The sequence below is a fragment of the Solanum dulcamara genome, chromosome 9 (genome assembly GCF_947179165.1).
Source record: "Solanum dulcamara chromosome 9, daSolDulc1.2, whole genome shotgun sequence".
Lineage (NCBI taxonomy): Eukaryota > Viridiplantae > Streptophyta > Magnoliopsida > Solanales > Solanaceae > Solanum > Solanum dulcamara.
The window spans coordinates 57,001,799-57,018,529 of NC_077245.1; the positions used below are offsets into that span (position 1 = coordinate 57,001,799).

Genomic DNA, 16,731 nt, shown 5'->3' on the forward strand with positions numbered 1-16,731 from the left:
GTGCCTGAATCAATTCTTGAGATAAGAATGGTCAAAAGAGGTAATAAGGTTGTGTGTCAAAGCTAGATCAAATGGCCTCATCTTGTAGCTGCTCAAGCTACTTGGGAGTATTTGTCTAAGTTCCTGCATAGGTTCCCAACTTTCACCCGTGAGGACAAGGGTGGTTTTGTTAAGGGGGTATTGTTACAATGTTGAGGAGGAGATGTAATCAATCGAGAGGAAGCAGAATTTAAAATGTGGTTATTACTGTTCAACTTGTTAGTTAATATTGTTCACAGTAGGCAATTAAATATTTAGGAATTTACTGTTCAGCTCCAATCAGTTAATCACTCCAGTGATTGTAAGGATGAGATATAAATAGATTTGTAATGCTACAGTTGGGATTCACGAATGGAAATACAAAGATCTTTTCTCTTTCGTACAATTTCTCTCAACTAAAATCTCAAATTCCCCTGATTAAGTTACCATCTTCCTCAAGAGCTTTTATCCTAGATTAACCCAATTCCCTGCGGTTTCTTCTCCATGCATCAACAAGGTGACTCCTAAGACAAATTGCTTGGTATTCTCACTTTAGTTATAACTTCTAAGCTAAATTGGTTGCTATGTGGGTAAAAATTTACCGGTGCGTGGAAGAGCATAAAAACTCAAAAGGCTGTCATGAGAAAGAGAACAAATGAATTGATGCAATATATCTTGCAATTACACGGCTTACAAACTTATTCAATCTGCAGATCTTAAATTGTTATCATTCTGCATTAGAAACGTCACTGCTAGTATACCCAAAACTCGATCTAACATAGAATACAATGTCACAACAGACATTTGGGAAAAAGAGAACAAAGGAAACCATTTCACACAGTTATCTCAAAAGCAAACGTGAGGGGGAATAAGCTTGCCGGGGTTCATGATATTGTTGGGATCTAAAGCATCCTTTATCCTTTTCATCGTCCTCAAGTTCTCAATCCCGAGTTCTTTTTCAAGATACTGAAAATACAGTGCAATAAAAGTCAGTTAATAACACTTTTAGTAAACTAGGACACCAGAAATTAGTTTGAGTATACAAGAAACAAGACATACAAATTGAATCCAACACCAACTTAATCAAAGATGAAGTCAGACAAACTTAATATATTCAAGAACAAAACCTTTCATTTTCTTGTTTTTATTTTTTATTTAAAAAATTTTTATAACCGGGAAATTATAAATTGTTATAAATTTCACTGGAAAATACTATTTTCTAGTGAATGTCGGAAAATAAAATTGATTCTTCTTGTTTGAGAAAAAGTTCCCTCTTATTGCATTGAATTAAAAAATCGATCCAATTTAGCCCTGATATTCCTGAGTTCAGTGGCCTTTCTCCCTTTTCTTCCCCTTTTTGAGGTCTAATAATGTCGTGATCATCAAATATCAACAGAATTTGCTTCTGTATCATAAACTCATGCTGTGTTTTTCTGGTGTACCTTGTGGACAGTGTAAGGTTAACCGACATTCATCACTAATCATGTTTATGCGAACAATTACATCATCCCATTTGTAACACATCAAAAAGACAAAAAGTGTTTGAACATTTTACCTTCATTTTCCCAGTACCAACACCATGTTCTCCAGTACAGGTGCCTGTTCAGCAAAAGAATGAAAATGGTAAAAGACCAGCCACATGACTTTGATGAAATAGTACTTTAATTCGTGAAAAGAGTCTAGATATAGAACCACATGAACAGCAACAGAAAGACTTTCAGGCGAATTATGAATGGCCAGAACTACAAAAGTTGCTAAAAAAAGCACACATGTTCAATGTTCGCATACAAATAACTTGAATATGACAATTGTATTGAAAGGTTTTGGGACAGATCCAGGAAAACATATCAGAGGTTGAGACAAATCCACCAGCTGCTCATTGTCCTAGTGGCTAAGGTTGTCTTTTCTAGCTGCTAGGTCAAGGGTTCAAGGCTGGTATAAAGAGAAGAAAATCGAGAGGTGGAGACAAATCCAGGAATCAAAGTCAGATGACATAGAGGCAGAAGATCCTTAATATTGAAAAGAAGGAAACAAAGAAGTGTGGTAGCTAAGCTTTCTCACCCCATTGGATCACGTCAGTCAAACAACTTTTCTTGGAGATGCAGATTACTAGCAAGCAGAACAAGTAAGATCAAAAATCACGCATCAGACTATGCACCTCCTGTATTAGCTATATGTATCCTTCTGCTCGTGCTTTCACATGGATTGAAACTTCGGGAAAGGGTCGATATACCGCTGATCCCTCTACTATTTTCTATTATTTGAACCAGTCCCCCATTATACTTTCCGTTCACATATACCCCTACTGTCCATCAAAGCTCAAATTTCTAAATATGCCCCTATTTTAATAGGAGTGACACATGGCATCCTCTAATCAAAAGACCCAACCCACAAGGTAAATAACCCAGTTCATTTGGATAATCCATAACCCAGTCGGACCTCCACTGAGATTGGACTCAAACCTTCCAGTAACCTTCAATGTGGTTCTAACTTTCTTCTTCAAGTACTGCCTCAAAATCGTTTGATACTCGTGTTTCAAGATCTAAACATCAATTTTCCGACAGAATTAAGCAATATTTGGTCTCCATTTGAAGATCAAAACCACCAAATTGAAACTTCGAAGAACTTCCAATGGAGTCTTTAGCTCCCTTTTCAGTTCCAAGATATCCCTAGTAGCTACAGAGGCGAACCCACATGGAAGGAAGGGGTGTCACGTGCACCCATTGAGATTGGTACTTTTTGTGTATATATATGTGTATACCTTAAAAGGTAGATATATAACTAGGCACCCACATACACAAGGCTTCATTGGGGGCACTGGTGTAGCTGCCGCTTTGCTTTGCTCTTTGACTATTGTACGAGTTTGAGTCCTAATACCAGCAAACATGTCCTTGTTGTTTTCCAATTTTAGTTGATTGTATTTTCTACCACTTTTCCGTCCCCCCCCCCCCTCTTTTTTCATTTAGTTTCAGCCCAATCCCCCCTTCCTTCCCCTCCACCACGTTTTTTAAAAAATAAATTAAACCCACTTTTTCTTCACCTGTTATTTTTCTTCTCTTTTCCCTGGTTACTCTATCCAAAGACTGCACCTTATCCTCTTTTATTTTTTATTTGTTCCCTTGTTGTTCTACTCTAGTTGTTCTTTTTAACTTTTCTTTGTCTATTTTTCATTTTATTTGAAACAAGCATGTTATGTTCTTGAGAATTACAAGTAATTGCTAGATAACATCTAAGATTCAGATATATGAAATGCATTGTTCTCATTATGTCACTTTTCAATTAATTTATCCAAGGCATGTAGCTTAAACTTGCCATTTACATTACTTAAAATATAAATAATTCTTCTTTTTAAAAGATTATCTTCGCTTGTATTACTAGTGGGCATGATTTTCCTATTGAAAATTATATCGATGCTTGAATGGTGTGATTTTTTTGTTGAAAAACTCAACCCCTAAAGCAAGCTCATGAATCATGAGGGGGGATTGCCCAAGTCCATATAAGCAAACCACTAGCCCATTCCCCAACCAATAAGGGACTCTAACCAACTCTAACACCCAAACCCAACTAGAGTGTGGACCAGAAGTCCAAACGGGATGGACTTGGCTCTGATACCATGTAAAGATAGGGTACCTAGGCCTAACTCAACCCCAAAAGCAAGCTCGCGAGTGGAGGATTACTCAAGTCCATATAAGCAGACCACCAGTCCATTCCCCAACCAATGTAGGACTCCAACTCAATCTGACATCTCTGATTAAAAGTGTTGTTTTACTAAGTGAAGTATTTTTAATTAACAAAACAGTGCAATTACCTCATTGGAAATGTTTTTTTGCTTTATCCTTGTCGATAAAAGAAAGTAATTTCTATATAGAACATATCAAAAACCTATAAAATTGAAAGAAAGTAATTTCTCTATAGAACATATCAAAAACCTATCAAATTGAATAGAATTAACTAATAATAGATCAAGTTGAATTAATGTGTATCAAATACACACTCTGATCATACTCCATGCATGTCTCGTGTAACATGTAGCCGAGGCACCCATTATCTTGAAATCATGGGTCTGCCTTTGAGTAGCTAATCACAATTTTATAACTGAAGGTGCTAAATTCAATCCCCAACAAGAAACAACTCCAATTATTTTTTAAAAAAAAATCTATTTTTAAACAAAACGAACCCAGGTAATGTTGTTCTTCAAAATTTCTATTCCAGATCTTTGTAATTTTCAGCTCCACAAACACACAATAACAACTGAATTTAATCACCAATAAACAGCGTGAAGATAGGGCACCTGAACCTAACTCTACCTGAAAAGCTAGATCATGAGGGGAGGATGTCCAAGTCCGTATAAGCAAACCACTTGTCCATTCCCCCTACCAATGTGAAACTCTAACCCACTCTAATTTCCCCAAGCCCAATTGGAGCATGGACTGGGAGCCCAAACGAGGATAGACTCAACTTAGATACCATATGAAGATATGATACCTGGACCTAACTAAACCCCAAAAGCTAGCTCATGAGGGGAGGATTGTCCAAGTTCATATTAGTAAACTACCAGTTCATTCCCCAACCAATGTGGGACTCCCCTCTCTAACAAACAACAAATATTTTTAGCCCTTACTCTTGAAAAAAACACTTCAACGCAGCCATCAAACATGACGTCTTTTAATGACATTTTTATAATCCTTCAATCACGTTTTTTCTCAGTGAAATGGGAGGGAGTTCGAAATCGAGCAATGATGTATACCGCTTTCTCATTTGCTGAAATTGGAGGGAGAAGTGTAATGAGACAATTTTTGTTTATTAGGTTTTAGGGATTCTAATTGGAAGTGGGTTAAATTAATGGGTCGCAGCCTCGCAGGTTATCCATGGTCGAACAGGTGTATTTTAATTTGGGTTGGGCCTTCCATCTTCGAGCCTCCACGTGTCCAGTCCGTCAAGTTAGGGTTAGATATGAATCTTTGGTTGACAGTAAGGGCTCATATAGCCAAATAGTGTAATGGGTAACTGGTTTAAATAATAGAAAATAGAAGAGGGGTATATCCGACTCTTTCCCGTTGAAACATCACAGCCTAAATGAAGCTAGACTAAATCCTTCCTTTTTATATTTCCTTTTTCTTTGACAAGGTGTTGAATGGAAATTGTAGAGGAAAAAAGAGGATCACTAAGTCCCAGAAAAATGCATCTTGTACCTTCCATTGATAAAGCGATATGGACCATGAAGTGGTTTAACCTCTCAGCTTCTCGTCGTTGTTCCTCTTTGGTAGGATCAAATAGAACTACTACGTGGAAATTTCCATCACCAGCATGAGCAATGACGGTGCTGTTAAAAAAAGAGAGGCAATGAGCATTATCTATTGTACAAACTCGTATTCTTAAGGTTCATAATGCCCAATGCATTGAGTCCAATAATTGTATGCATACAATACATACCACGTTAAAGGAGAAGAATCCAGCTCCTGTTTTGATCTTGAAATTAGTTCAGCAAGGTGTGATAAGGGTACACACACGTCCTGCAACAAAACCAAGTGTGTATTAAGATAATTAAAATGAAATAAAACAAAAAAGAGAAAATGTTAACAGGTTAAGAAGCATATAGAAATTAAAATCTTCGCATAAATGACAAAATAGCCAATATATCATCTCCTATTGGAACCACCTTATTAAAAGTGCTTATGAGTTGGGAATTTAACTGAAATAAAAATAAGAATCTTTGCAGAAATGAGAAAATAATATATCGTCTTCTATTTTAAGTGTTTCTGGGTTGGGGTTTAAGTGAATGAAACAACACAACAGAATGCTAGACTCTCAATTATTTATTGCTTAAATCAATATCCATTAGCAGCATCCTAGCATGGTTCAAGGAACTCATTTTCAGTCCAAATGATCAATGTACATGAGCCAACCTCCATCACTCCAATCCTGCGTTTAATTATCGACCCAGCACTCAAAGCAATAAAGAATTTAAAAGCGAGAAACATGGATGCAGAATGACCAATGGACAATTAGGTTCCAAGAGAATAGAAGCTTTGGTGCTCTGCTACAGAATGATAGAAATCCTTGAAAATGAAGCTATATATCTAACCACGCTCTGAGATACTATGGGCAGAATGCTTTTCCAAATATTTATGGGCTCCACGGTGCCACCCTAGTTCTGCTAGGGAATTTTCCCAAGTCCAGGAACATCTATTTCTTTTCTTTTTTGATTACCGAGAAATCTGAGGCAAGTACACAGTGCAAAACTAGGTGGTAATACACCCCCCACCTCCCACCCCGGCCACAACCAATACCTTTCTCCACTTAAATACCAAGCTTTTGTTGCACCTGAGTTAGCGATGTGCTCTTACTACTAGACCAAAGCTCTCGGGGCTTCCACAAACATTTAATTATAAAATGTCATCTAAAATTAGCTCAATTTATGACTAAAGGGTGAGTATCAATTACGAATCTAGAGGTAGCAATAGCACCAAGCTTATAATTGTCCTATATTCAGCAATACTCGTCTGTTTTCCCTCAATTTTGGGCAGAGATGGAAAGATTGGGGGGGGGGGGGGGGGGGACTAATAATTTTAATGTAAATATATACATATGAATTAGAGATAAGCTTTAATAAATGGAAGCAAGAAAGGAAACTTAAACACATAAGTAATGTAGATGGAACATATAAAATGAACCTGATATCTAAATGAAAATTTCCAAACGTAGTCTTTTATACCAAGAAAAATAGTAACTCATGAGTTTCCAACAATGCCAACTCATTTTAGTCTAATGTCGCAGTAGAAACAAACCGTTATCATTGCCTCAAAATTAGGTTTCATTGCAAAACAAGCCCAAAGTGCCTCCTTTCTTATCTACACAAAAAAGAAACCAATCGATTAGCAAACATTGTAGAAGGACCAGTTACTAACTATTCAAAAGTTGGCTTCCTTACCACATGGAATCACATTTTCACGGAAGTCACTTAGTTTCTATGAGGCTCCATAACATAAAAATCAAGTCAAACGGGATTTGAAGAGAAATTTCTCAACATAGACAAGATGATGGTTGCATTTTTAAGAAGTTTCTCCTCACCTTTAGAGATAAATATCTAATGAGTAAGATGTGAAATCACATTAAGCAATAGGATACTTTTTATATTGGAACATATATTTCAAAAATTAATTTTGGTTCAGTTGTTTCAGAGTTCCCTGTCACGAGGTGTTTACGTAGGAATTGAAGTCTTGATCATGCTGATGGCAGCCAAAGGAAGGAAGGCTTTCAAGAGTAAGACCGAGCTTAACAAAGGTACTTCCTAAAAATTTTCGACAGATATGATCACAATTTTATCTATCAACAATTGATGGAATTTGGAAGGCACCAGGCATACCTTATTTTGAAGACTTAGCTGCAGTAAAAATGTATCAAGTCAAATTAAGCAATTATTCTAACTACAGTTCTCCACGACTCCTACTAAAAAGATTGAACATCTTCCTTTGCAGAAACTTACATGGAAATTTCTTGCACAGAGAAGGACATATAACTACTACTCAAAGTGCATCTTTTTTAGATTCTGGAAAAAGGGTGATCAATCAAAAATATTGCTCCTCCTTATTCAAATTACCAAAGGGGTGATATTACCATGTTGCATGAAGCTATTATGGGGAACTCATAATTCATAAAGACATATATGAGCAGTACTGAGTATAAGGGAAATAGTTATTCACCTTTCGCCATTGGCTACTCTAACCTTCCCGACCACGATTTTTTCTTTTTTTTTTTAGGTATTTCACTGCGAAATAAGACATTTCAATTGTAAACGAAATCAATTAAGGCATTCTATTTTCCTATTTCACATTCCCTTATCTCTTTTTGTCAATACTATCTTCCCTATTTCCTATTTCTTTTTTTCTCATTTTCAATTAATTGAAATAGAAAATTACAGTAGTACAGTTGTATTGAGTAGTAAGTATTTCTCCTCATTTCATGGTTCTATTTTTGTCAAATATAAGTTGGTGCTGAAAAACATATAGGAATAAAATTACGAACTGCAATTACTGAGAGGTATGCAATCACTTTGGTATTTTGCTGCAAATTTTGCATGCTCCATCTACGAGAAGCCTCGTCATTGTTTAAAGGTTCCCATCTTACCAGCTAAAAGTTGGAAAAACTTTTTGTTCCGAGCGAAAAGGGGAAAATATACCCCTCAACATTGTGATTTAGAGCGGATACACCCCTCGTTAAAAAAAATGGTGTATATATACCTTCGCCATCTAACAAATGGATCATATTTACCCTTTACAGACTGAATTCTAAAAAAAATCTAAAACTGATTTTTTAATTTCAAAAATGTCATGCAACTTTAAAAGATTATCTCACTCATTTTCTTTTCCCCTCTAGACTCAATCCAGACCCAACCCAACTAAAAAACAAACTCAATCTCTCTTATTCAGACCCGACTCAAACCCATTTTATGATTGAGTAGAAGGAGGATGGGATTCTTTCCATTATTTGGGTCGGGTTTGGAGGGGTTAAAAAAATGGGTGATGTAATTTTTTGAAGCACACGTTATTTTTGGAATTAAAAACCTGTTTTAGGATTAATTTTATTTGATTCAGTAAATATAGGTTTGTTAATGCAAAGGGTAAAAATGCATCATTTGTTAGATAACGGGGGTATATATGCACCACTATTTTACGAGGGGTATATTTGCTCTAAATCGCAAAGTTGATAAGTATATTTTCCCCTTTTCCCTATTTCCTATAATGAGAAAATTATGCTAAAATCATTGCTTAGTTACTAAAGTAGTAAACAAGCTCTCCTTGTGCTAGTATATTTTCTTTTATACAACACAGCATGAGACTAGAAATCTGAAAAGGTTTCCCTATTCTTTTCTCATTTTTTGGCACTCGAGGAGGATTAGAGTTTTTATAGAAGTTACAATTGTTAGCTACAATGTACTTGATGTATCATAAAATACATTGATGTTAATGCAAACACTAAAAAGTTACTACCCCCTCATTTTATAAGATCCAGTTAGACAGAACTAAAGCCTGAAGAAAAGGCAGTCTTATGAAGAAATATTGAATAGAAACATAACCAAGAAAAGATAATATTGAACAAACAGAACTTAGATAATAGAGTACCTTCCAGAGTTCCTTTTTCTCTTCAGGTTCTTCAGCGAAAACAAAATCAGAACCATTGTGCTCAGAAGCTATCTTCCGAACAATTTGTGTTTGCTCACGCGCATATGCCTCTGATAGATAACGGCACAGAAGTGAGGATATAGCCAGTTAAACAATAGAGCCTCAGTATATTTAATGTTGATTTTATTCCTTCCCTAAATAAACACCACGCCACCCAAGAAAAACATCATTTAGGTTCAATCATGAGTTCTCAGAGCGCATATCTTAGTAAGCTTATGAAGCACACATGAAAAGGACCAGCTGGAAGCTCAACACTCTGTGGCTGAGTTATAATCCCTGTCCCATCTCAAGACAAAAATAAAATAAGTCAACCATCCCAATCTACGGATAGGAACTTTTTTTCAAAACTATGGTTAATCCATATGCACTCCTATATTCAAAGTTATCTGAATTGTTCTTCTGACTTACTATTCTAGGAAAGGGGCTTGATTTTTCACCTGTAATGGTCATCTATTGAAACCTTTCTGTCACATTATCAGAAACTGTACAAAGAACTTGTTCGACTGGATTTATAAATCAACAAACTTCAAATTGTTCATAATTGAATTGCAAATCACTTGTTTGAATTATCAAGTATAATTAGTGAGTACCTAGAAATAATTATACAAATCTGATTCCATCAAAATAAGATCTCCAAACAGTAATAAATATATTTTCAAAAAACACATGATAAGAGAAACCAAAAAGCACACATGTCGTTAAAGCTTTTTGTATCAACTATTAGTCTCATTAGTACATAAATCTGGCTTTAGGAAACTCAAGATAGTATAATAGGCAGAAAGGCAAGTGTTATTCTAAAAGCGCAAGCGCGAGAGAGAGAGAGAGAGAGGAGGAGGAGGAGGAGGAGCAGATGAGCAGTGGAGGAGAGCCCGGAATGGAAATGAAAGAGAGAATAGGAGAGAAAGAGATATCTCAAGGACCATGTTGGAGAGAGAGAGAGAGAGAGAGAGAGAGAGAGAGAGAGAGAGAGAGAGAGAGAGAGAGAGAGAGAGAGAGGATATAAGTGGTTTGACAAGGGAGCTTCCATCATCATGGCCAAAAGGAGACTGAACAAAAGGGCTATTAAATGACACCTCCTGGTGCATCATTATAGATGTGCTAAATGCATGACCATCATCATTTGGACTTGGATTTGAAATAGAAATTCAATGATTCGGTTGCCTAGCCAAACAAGTAGGAGTAATTTGGACTTAAGGATGTGTAACCCAGATGGCCAAATCCTTCCTTCAAAAATGGTACCCATTCGTATTTCATTATAAAAATAATCAATAGAACTATAGATGCAAGCAAATTCTCATTTATGAAGAATAAAAAGAAAAAAGAATAAAGGTAAATATTTGCCCTTAAAGTATGTGAAATTCACCATATTTTCCCTCAGTTAATAGTTTGGCCCAATTATGCCCGTCACTACTTTATTGGGCCAAAAATGCCCTTATTCACACAGAATTTAATCAAGAGCATATTTGGACCTACATGCATGCTATAACGGGTTCAAGCCTTGGAAACAGTCTCTGACAGAAATGCAAGGTAAGACTGCGTACAAAAGACCCTTGTGGTGGGGCCCTTCTCCGGACCCTACGCATAGCGGGAGCTTTAGTGCACCGGGTTGCCCTTTATGCATGCTATAACGGCATATTTGGTCCAATTTAGTTCATACCAGCAATTATGAAACAACTTGTAAAGTTTCATTTGGGAAGAAACTTGATTGAATTGTAATGAATTTTTCACCAATTGAGGCATCACATAGAGCACATTCTGAGCCATTTTAAAGCAACTTAACATGTCATTCTGTACAACTTAAATTAAAGGTTCAACGTAAAGATACAATGACCATAATGTCACAAAAGAAGAAAATTAATTGCATTGATTCAAACTGCAAAATATCTTTACCTGTGCCTACGAATTCAAACATCAAAGTTGGAATCTCTGGCAAATTTTTTTCATTTGCAAGATTGATTGCTCTAATTTGAACTTCATCCAAGAGCTCCACTCTTGACACCTAATGTGCATATGAACAAAATAATTAAGCTGGAAAATTATGGTTTCTGCTTTGAATTTCCAACAAGTAAATTGAGAGCCCCTCATTTTCCCCATTGCTGACTTAAGCAATAAAAAATGAGCTCGTACACAAGCTCACCAAGTCAAATTATCAGTTCAAGCACATAGATGCATGAAAGAAAATAAAGATTCAAACATCATTAACTTATTTGGTATCCTCTTGAGATGTGAATGAGCAGTTGTTCTTACACACAGACGATAATTAGGGACTGAGATGTGAATGAACAGAGTTCTTACACAGACGATAATTAGGGACATTTTACACTATTAAGCACTGGCTCCATCTGTTCATGTAATGAAAGAACAATGTACTATATAGCAGGAATTAAAGGATGCATGCATAACCAGTATACACAAAATACTTTGAGAAAGCAACACTAAGCTATAAAAACTTATTTATAGATAAAGAACCTTACTAAAATCATTAATGAAAAAGAGTCCCATAAAATTTAATGACCCAAAGGAAATTCTGAAGGTGGTGACTAAAAACCTAGCGATGAAGGTTTTCAAAATCTAAATACTGACCAAGAACCTAGTAATGAAAGAACACAATGAAATACCCACTTACCAGGCAGAACAACCAGGGTGTATATCAGGTCCACGGAAACAGATCTGGAAGTACAAAATCCCAACCAAGGTAAAGTGTTTCACCTAATTGGTGGCCAGAAGAGCATATCTCACATATGAAAAGTTATAAAGGAGAGGCTTCCAGATTGCTTCTAGATGTTTTCTTTGCAATGAAGATGAGGAAACCAACAGTCACCTATTTTTACATTGCAAAGTTACATCATGCCTTATTTCTTAGCACCTGCTGGGCTTAAGGGAGTCCACTCAGGTTTTACTTAACCTATGGGCTTATGAGGACCAAGTTGGGTTTAGTAGCTGCATATTCTTCCCTTTTTTTTTCCCTAGTACACTTGTGTGCATTCCTGTTAGTTTTCTGTTTCTTCGACCTCTGTTGTGTTTAAATTCTAGCATTTCATATTACTTTTATAATTCTTGCTCAGTCGGCCTATGATGCCTACTGAGTACGTGTTGTTTTGGTACTCATACTACACTCTGCATCTATTTTCGTGATGCAGGTCCGAGCACCCGCTAACAGCGTTGAGATCGAGCCAACAACTGTCATATTCGGAGGCCATCATACTTGTATCCTTCTGTATATATTTGACTAGCCTTTTGCATTTTGAGACAAGTCTTTATTTGTGGTCCACTTTTGGGACTTGTACTCGTTTTGTAATAGCTCTGTACATGTGACTTCAAGGTTTTGGGAGGGATCTTTTATTGTATATATGTTTTGGTTTGCTTCTGCCTTGAATCTTCTATTCATTCTATAAATTGTTTATTCTTGTTTAGTTTCTACCCTTAATCCCATTACTTGTAGTTTCGGGATATGGGTTGGCTTACCTACTGGTGGGTTATAATAGGTGTCATCATGACTCAAGGGATTGGGTCATGACACCCAATTACCAGGCAGAAGAAATATGTCCCTTAAGCATCATACTCCTTAAGAAAAAAAGATATTGCACCTTACCTTTGCCTTTGAAGGTCTATCTATTTGGAACAAAATGTCTCAACAATAGTTATGCTAATCAGTTTATATACATGCATCTATACTTCACAACTAAACATGACCAAATAAAGGCTCTTATGCATGAACCTAGTCTATATCTACTAGTATCGTTAGGCCCTAGTGGTATAACCTAGATCATAGATGACTCAGAGAAAACATACCGGGTTTTTTTTGTTTAAAAAGGTAACATATTTGTATATTAATATATAGACTACACAAAATCTGTGGAGTCACCCATAATTATAGAGGAATGCAGAAGAAACACTTAATCCTTTGTTCTCTGAAAAGGATTCTAAAGCATCAAAATAAATTCATGATCGTGTAATACTTTTCTTTGCACCAATATAGGAAAGTACTACCACTTCATTTTCCTCTTCTGGATATGACAGGATTTATCTTCAAGACATCTTTGATTTTTCTCTTCCAAAACTGTCTACCAAATGCAACCTGGGACAATCCTCCATCTCTCTAATTAAATTACCGTCTCTATTCCAACATGCTAGAACTTCAGGTATTCTTCTTGGCATAGTCCACATAATATCCCTTAAGTTGATGAAGACCTTCAATAACTGCAGAGTCAATTTACAGTGCAACGAGAGATGATTAATTGTTTGTCTCTGCCTCTTCTCCATACAAGTAGCATCTAGAATAGTTGTTACCCTCTTTAAGTTAAGATTATCTTGTGTCAAAACTGCCTCTTTATCCAATATCCATGTAAAGCAGGAAATTTTATAAGGAATTTTAACTTTCCAAATCAACTTCAAAGCCAACATGCAATCTGGTTAAGTTTGAAAGGTTGAATTCCTTATATGTTGATTTAACAAAAAACTTTCCTTGCTTATTCCCTTGCCAAGTCGTACAGTGTACAAAAGTTGAAGCCCTCTTAAATTGTTAAAACTCTGTTAGGTCAATCTCCCAATCATTTAATAATCTTCTCAAGGTAAGGTTCCATCATTGATTATTCCATACCTCTCCTATTGTTGCTTCTTGTAGCTGAGTCAGATTGTGAATGTCTAGAAAATTTCATTTTGGAGGTCCTTGGCTAAGCCAATTATCCTCCCAAAAGGATATTTCATGCTATTTCCTACTCTGAAATTTGACCTATTCATGAACTAAGGCCACAAATTCCTGATTGACTTCCAACGACCAACTCCATAAGGACCATTCACAGTTTTGGTTGTCCATTTTCCTTCCATGCCACACTTCTCCCTAATCACCTATCTCCATAATGATTGTTCTTCTGCACCAAATCTCTATAACCACTTCATCATTGAACTTTGATTATGAGTACTCAACTTCTTGATTCCCAGTCCCCCCTCCTCCTTACTAGTTGTAAGGGAATTCAATTTAACCAAATGGATATTTTTCTTGTCACAGTTTCCTTCCCACAAGAATTCTTTTATAGAGCATCTATTCACTCCAATACATTTACAGGTATTGGAAATAATGACATCATGCAGGTAGGCATAGCATTCAGTACAGAATTAGTAGCACATTAATCTACCTTGCGTATGATTTGTACTAGTCGACAATCGACAAACATTGCCCAGCTTTGCACAACTATCTCTCTCTTTTCTCTAGAAATTTTACAGGACAATTCCGTACAAATCTAGTTCGCTTTTCTATTAACCCATATAAATTTAAGCAGGCATAATTAGATTTACATGCAACAAACAAAGATGTCAATGCACTTAATGGAGCCATACAGAAAACATTATCATGAATATACATTAGGAGACTGGTCCAACAAACTTCATAAAATTTAATGATCATTATTCTAACATATATTAGCTGTAGAGTTCTAACCTGTATACCAGAATGCATTGTGGCTATAGCAACATCCGCTGCATCTTTAATTGTAGGAAAGTTGCACATAGCAACCTGTGCCAATATCATGTAAAAGAAGAGTTCAACCAAAAGCTTTTTACAGTACAATATAAGAAGGCAGAACTCTCTCTACAATGGGGGTACATAGACCTCCCTAATAGTAAGACAAACATGAAAAATATGAGTAAGTTCTAACTTAATGCATATGGAACAAATTTATTGCATTAATTTCTGAAGGGCATTACATAGATCAAAAGCAGCACCTTCAAAATTTATCATTGAAGAGATCACATAAATGAGGCCTAGTTTCTCTGACAAGCCTGACGCCACAAGAACCTCAAGTTCTTTCAAGGCTCCATAGGAACAGGGTAGTATGGATCTTATCAAGTTCTTTTATGTCTCAACAGCATCGGGGCGTATGTAATTGAAGATTTCAAGGAGAACAGAGTCTTCTTTGTATTTCTGGATGATTTTACATCCCATGAGAATGGGTACTTACACAATAAGTCCTATGACTACATAAGAAAAGAAAATAATGCATAATCATTTTCAATTAATACTATATCAATATAGAATCAATCTCTATCAATTTACTCCTATAGTTATGCTAGGAAATCAATATCAATCAACACTCCCCCTTAGGTTGGTGCAAAGATGTCACACATTCCCAATATGCAAACTAGACTATGGACCATGGGAAGTCCGTTTATTGAGGCCTTTGGTAAACACATCAACTAGCTTCTTTTCTGATGACACATGGAACAAACTCAAGACACCACTTGTAATTTTTTCTTTGATAAAGTGTCGATCAATTTCAACATGCTTTGTTGGGTGATGCTAGACTGGATTATGTGTAACGCCCCTAATTATTTAAGCTAATTTTTGCATTAAAGTGGTTATTTCTTGATGATATGATCAACTGCTACTGACTCGAATTTTGTTACGGAAAAAAAAAATGTTTTTGTTTAGCTACATTTTCGGGTGATCAGACTTAGGAAGGCCATAAACCCATTAGAATTTGGAAATTTGGGAAAACTCATAAAATGAAAGTTGTAGATAATTGAAATACCTTTCCAACCATAGGTCGTGGGCTTATAGGCGACATCAGAATAAAAAGTTATGGACGTTTTAACGCAGAAGGGTCAAGCAGGGTGATGATTTTGGGCCCAACCCGAATTCAAGTCGGGTCAGGCCCATTTTCTTTGACTTTTAAAGGATAAGTTCAGCTGATCTCTTCCATTTTTAGACCATAAGTTTCTAGAACATCATAGAGAAAGAGAGAAAAAGAGATCTTCTAGGCTAAGAAGCAATTTTTGACCCAAATCCGAGTCCCGAATGCCGAAACTCGTGAAGAAAAAGGTGTTGCACGTTACGTTGTCTTCACTTTGAGCTAAAAATCAGCTAGTAAGGAGTGTGTTGTCGTATTTGCTGCACACCTAAGGTAAGATTGATGTTCTTTTTCTTGTTAACAAGCTTGTTTAGAGATTTAACGGTTTAAAACGGAGGAAGTAAGCGTTGTAAACTTGTTGTTTGCTTTGTTGAGACTTATGGATTTGGGGCTGTTTTGGTTGGATTAAATGGGTGAAATTAGTTAAGTTATGATGTAGAATGATTGTTGATAATGTTGTTGATGTTGTTGATAAGTTGTTGTTGTCGAAATTGGGGGACTAAACTTTGTTTGCAAACCCGTTTTTGAGATGGTACTGCTGTTAGTGCGTTGATGATATCTTTTTGTACAAAATGAGTTTTGTGTTGATTTCTTTTTGATTGGAAACTTAAGACATAGATCTAAATGTTTTGTGAAGGGAATAAAGTTCAGTTTTGCTGTTTTCAGGTTGCAAACTTAGATACAATCGGATAAGTGTGGCTGTCCAGATTCTCGTTTTTAAGTAGCTGTTAGTATTTGGATGATATCGTTTTGTACAAAATGAATTTTTAGTTGATTTCTTTTGGGTTGCAAACTTAAGAAGTATATCTAAAAGTTTCATGAAGGGGATAAAGTCCAGTTTTGCTGTTTTGAGTTTCGAAATTTAGATTCAAGCTGTGGTACTTGACTTTCTGAATTTACTGTTT

At 36.1% G+C, this 16,731-nt stretch overlaps 1 protein-coding gene across 1 annotated transcript in view; it reads right to left on the bottom strand.

The window, feature by feature from the left end:
* Positions 1 to 658: 658 nt before the first annotated feature.
* The window catches only part of LOC129903248 (D-lactate dehydrogenase [cytochrome], mitochondrial), a 49,683-nt gene continuing 33,610 nt past the window's right edge, over positions 659 to 16,731 (bottom strand). The window contains exons 11-18 of the mRNA XM_055978756.1: positions 14,638 to 14,712; positions 11,091 to 11,199; positions 9,141 to 9,250; positions 6,807 to 6,869; positions 5,452 to 5,531; positions 5,211 to 5,341; positions 1,574 to 1,617; positions 659 to 984 (exon numbers count right to left, since the gene is read on the bottom strand). Coding sequence (XP_055834731.1) covers positions 865 to 984; positions 1,574 to 1,617; positions 5,211 to 5,341; positions 5,452 to 5,531; positions 6,807 to 6,869; positions 9,141 to 9,250; positions 11,091 to 11,199; positions 14,638 to 14,712 — 732 coding nt within the window. The 3' untranslated portion in view covers positions 659 to 864. The remainder of the gene's footprint in view (positions 985 to 1,573; positions 1,618 to 5,210; positions 5,342 to 5,451; positions 5,532 to 6,806; positions 6,870 to 9,140; positions 9,251 to 11,090; positions 11,200 to 14,637; positions 14,713 to 16,731) is intronic.